Genomic DNA, 4,261 nt, shown 5'->3' with positions numbered 1-4,261 from the left:
ATCTCTAAACATCTACATATATTATTTACCGAAACGAGACCGATATATAATTATACGATCAAACGAACTCACCTGTGATGAAGTTCGATCGTAATTATATGAGGTCTCGTGGAGGTAAATAACACCCACCCTAAACCCAGGAAGCTAATATAGCTTCATATACCCTTAGGCCAACTCCACTAACTCTCAAAATATGAACAAACAAGTAACCGACACCTCCGACAATGAACGAGACTACCTGTTTTAAACTTTCAAATTTCGTGGCTATTCGGTACGGGATGGGGAAACTACATATATTATTTACCTCCACGAGACCTCATATAATTACGATCGAACTTCATCACAGGTGAGTTCGTTTGATCGTATAATAACACAATGCTATTTGCACCTTTGTAGTTGTAATAATACGAGCCAGCAGATATGGGTGCCCTAAAAGTGATGTGGCGACCATCAAGAGCTCCCACGCAATGAGGAAATTGCCATAATTGATCAAAATCTTGAGAAATTTTTTTCCATTCTTCTGCTGTTCTTGGTGCCTATACCAGGTTTCATATCGTAAAAATTGACAGTATAATATACGGACTATAACTTACTTTTAAATAGATTGGTTTTAATTTCAAGACTATGGCTTGGCACACTTCAGGTATAAAGCGGCTTATCGTAGTTTCATGTATCCTAGTGGTGTACATAAGGGATCGGTATGTCTCGCCTGTTGCTAGGAATCGCAAGGTAACTTCTAATCTAAAATGATAGCACAAGTGAGTGCCTATGATTAATTTTTTAATCACCTACTTGCTTCTGGAAGGGATGCATTCTCGCATTAGTGTATCTTGTTTGCATATTTCATTTGATATCAACGACAGCAAATATTCGAACTGATCGTTAGTTAATCTCAGAAAGTTTGTATATGCATTTGGATCCTCGGGTAAAAGTTCTGTATTTAGCATGTTTAAAACATCACGACCCTCGTTTCGCCTTTGCAGCCAGTTCCTGCTCCAAATTCGAGTACGTTTATTACGCCTTTTTGTTAGAAGACAAGACATAATGACAATGACACTTGCGGCAAGTGCCGAGCTAGCGATTAGATTTCGGTTCATTACAATTACCAGTAGTAGCACAATAGATAATAATATGAAATAATGAAAAATCAAAAAAGTAAATACTAGAAGAGGTTATGTTATTTTTGTTATTTATATGTGTAGGTGTACCACTACCAGATTTATTGACTTAAAAACCCATATTCCCAAGAAAAAAAATGCAAAGCGCAGACGCACTTACTAATTTTTATGATAAATTTTGTACAGTGTCAGACAATATAATTTTGTTAAATAAATTATGGAAGTAAATTTTTTATGATAAAATTCTATTCACAAATTTTACCAAAAATTTAGCATCGTGTCAGACGGCCTTAAAACTACAATTTTATTAACAAATTCAACTATTAAAAAATGAAAAATCAGTATAGTTTTTTTTACGTAAATGAAAAAAGAGATTCATATTTACCTTTTCCAGTACCATGTGTATTTGTTTCTTTCGCTTTCTCACGTCTGTACGACGATAAAACGCTTGTCATCTTTTTTTTTGCAAATTTCGCCCGTACTGGCGAGAGCGTCTCCAATTTCATTCCAGGTATCTACCTTTAAATGCGTTTTCTTATAATTTTCATTTCGGGGATTCCATATGTTTTCTTTTTCCCGATACAGTTGAATAAGGAGAAGCACTTTTTCCTCGTCCCAATCGTCCATCTTTCAAATGCGCGGATATATAGTTTGTACGAATGCACATGCACGATAAACGCCGTCCACACTGCAACTGAAATTTCCTTTGATGGCGCGCCAAAAACCGACAATGATCGGATCGCGAGCGAACACGTTTTGCAACAAGAGCTGCAACGTGCAACATCTGTCCACATTGGTTGCATTACATGTTGCATTACACGTTGCATTACACGTTGCAGCGTAGATGTGTACAAGGCATAAGAGTGCCATGTAAAACACGGTCGTTGGTCTTCTTGTACCCAAGAGTAGTTAAAAAGAAAGTCTTACACACGTTTACCATTTCACCACTTTCATTTTTCAGTGTGTACTTGAAGGTGTTTTGTTTTCGTTCACCTTCAACGGTGCGCCTTTTTACATCTAATCGACTGCAGGTGTTAAGAACTTTTCTGTCTCTGCTGAATAATTGCCAAAACTCACTATTTAAGTGTTTTCTGTGATTTTCAGAAATCAGCTGTAAACACTTAGTCACTCATTCGGTCTAATTTGTTTCTGAATGCCAATGTCAGAGGTTAGGTTGAAATTAGTAGGATCTAAGTGTGAGTTTGAAATTAGGAAGGACTCTGAATTTGGCTCTTACTTTTACAATTTTCTCCACATGCAGGCAATACGCGGTGCTTTTCGATTGTTTGTTTTGTTCCTTCAGCTAACGCCGCTTGCTTTACAAGTTTGTCTATTTTCCTTCTTTTTCTGGGGTTTCCACTTTTTGTATATCCAAGTGTTGTATGAAAGAGCAAGACGAGGTGGCAACAGAGCGGCAGTGTTGTGTTATCAAGATGTCAAGCAATGTTGTATCGTATGTCAAATAAAGTGTTTTAGTTCATCCGTTGTTTTCATTATAAGTGTCCAAACTAGAACATCATAAACAGGACATTCTGGCGACGAGGATCAAGGAATAAGACGGGGGTTACACGCTCAGTTTGGAATCAGTTCAGTCCATGACCTTGATCAGGAATTGACTGATCGCAAACTGATGGACTCCCTTCAATGGTTACATGATCATTCAGACGATATCAGTCTAATTGAGAACGGGCTAGAATAAACACATATTCCGTGTTAAAAACTATGGATATTCGTAAAAAAAAAGCTGCTATTGCAATAATAATTGCTGTGAGTGCAACAAAACGTCGCATTAGGAAACGGTGGACTAAAGAGTGGCTACTGAAAAGAGATCAGTATACGCATTTGAAGTTGTTGACTGAAATAAGAAACGCAGAAGAAGAGGAAGACTACGCAAATTATTTTCGAATGAAAGAGGCCTGCTTTGACGACTTGTTGGAAATGGTGAAGCCATATTTGACGAAAAAAGATACGATTATGAGGAAGGCGATAAGTGCGGAAGAGAGATTGGCTGTCACTTTAAGGTACCTTGCTACCGGTAGGAACATTCAAGATTTAAAATTCTCGGTTATAATGTCACCAGCTGCTATCAGTAAGGCAATAATGGACACATGTCAAGCGCTGCTTTATGTTCTTCAATCTTACATAAAGGTAAGTCTAATAAAAGACTACGCACATTTTTTACAGCATATACTTTTCTTACAAAACTTAAAAAACACAAACTCAAAAATGTCAAGTGGGTACAAAACGAGAAAAGTATCTCAACCAAAAAGTAACATAATGCAATTATTTACTAATTTCCTGTAAATTCAGTAAATAGTGAAATAAATTACATATTAATGACGTTAATGTTATTATTATTACTCCACGACCTTATATATTATCACTTATTATTATTACTATCTATTGCAAAAAGAAAAGAATGCAATTCTTACCTGAGGTTTCTCAAATTTGCCCAAAAAATGAAGATATTCAAACGTCCAACTTTTTGGGGTATATATATCATCCCCTCCAGCCCCTGACCTTCGCGATGATTCTATTTTTTTTAGTTCACGACGGTAATTTGATCTTAATGTATTTATCTTCTTTTTGACATCATCCAAGGTAACCTGAGGTTTTATTTTTTTATATATGACCAACAGCTTTTCCAGAGCTTCATTTCTCTTATATTTGTTAACGTAATCTTTGTCCGTTTTATCCCATAGGATTGGCATGGTTTCAAACGTTATAATAAAATCTTTCTCGACCTCCAACGGCTGCGTTTGCGAGTCGTCCACGTGCACCTCCATTGCTGACCGGAAGGTAACTGATTTGAGACTGATTTGTGCGCAATACACGATCAATCTGTCGTCAATCCTCGACAGACTGACAGTAATTATTAAAATATTTAAATATCGATCAGTCTGGTTTATCAGTCCATCAGTCAACGCATTACACGCGAAGTCTGACAACATTCTGATCACAATCACGGACTGAACTGATTCCAAACTGAGCGTGTAACCCCCGTCTAAGAAGAATCAAGGAACGTGAAATAAACTGTAAAGTTCATTACATTAGGAAGTCAGCCGGTATAGTCTTACCAGTCAAGAAAAGGCGTGTTGTTTTGTTCACGTTGACGAATTCCTTTGTGTCGTACCAGTTCAGTT

The 4,261-nt window shown here is 36.9% G+C and overlaps 1 protein-coding gene across 1 annotated transcript; it reads right to left on the bottom strand.

Moving 5' to 3' along the window:
* Positions 1–296: 296 nt before the first annotated feature.
* LOC116164316 lies at positions 297–1,150 on the bottom strand. Its single transcript, XM_031478478.1, has 3 exons — positions 793–1,150; positions 594–741; positions 297–536 (listed from the first exon to the last, which is right to left on the bottom strand). Exons 1-3 carry the CDS (start codon positions 1,095–1,097, stop codon positions 297–299), a joined length of 693 nt encoding a protein of 230 aa, XP_031334338.1. The 5' UTR covers positions 1,098–1,150.
* Positions 1,151–4,261: the final 3,111 nt, after the last annotated feature.

The sequence above is a fragment of the Photinus pyralis genome, unplaced genomic scaffold (genome assembly GCF_008802855.1).
Source record: "Photinus pyralis isolate 1611_PpyrPB1 unplaced genomic scaffold, Ppyr1.3 Ppyr1.4_LG1, whole genome shotgun sequence".
Lineage (NCBI taxonomy): Eukaryota > Metazoa > Arthropoda > Insecta > Coleoptera > Lampyridae > Photinus > Photinus pyralis.
Note: the sequence above shows the minus strand (reverse complement) of the source record. Positions and strands in the feature narration are given on the sequence as shown.

Coding starts and splice junctions, on each gene's coding strand:
- LOC116164316 (XM_031478478.1), bottom strand. CDS start 1,097: ATGAACCGAAATCTAATCGCTAGCTCGGCACTTGCCGCAAGTGTCATT. Junction 742..792: donor TGCATCCCTTCCAGAAGCAA/GTAGGTGATTAA, acceptor CTATCATTTTAG/ATTAGAAGTTACCTTGCGAT. Junction 537..593: donor TAAAACCAATCTATTTAAAA/GTAAGTTATAGT, acceptor AACCTGGTATAG/GCACCAAGAACAGCAGAAGA.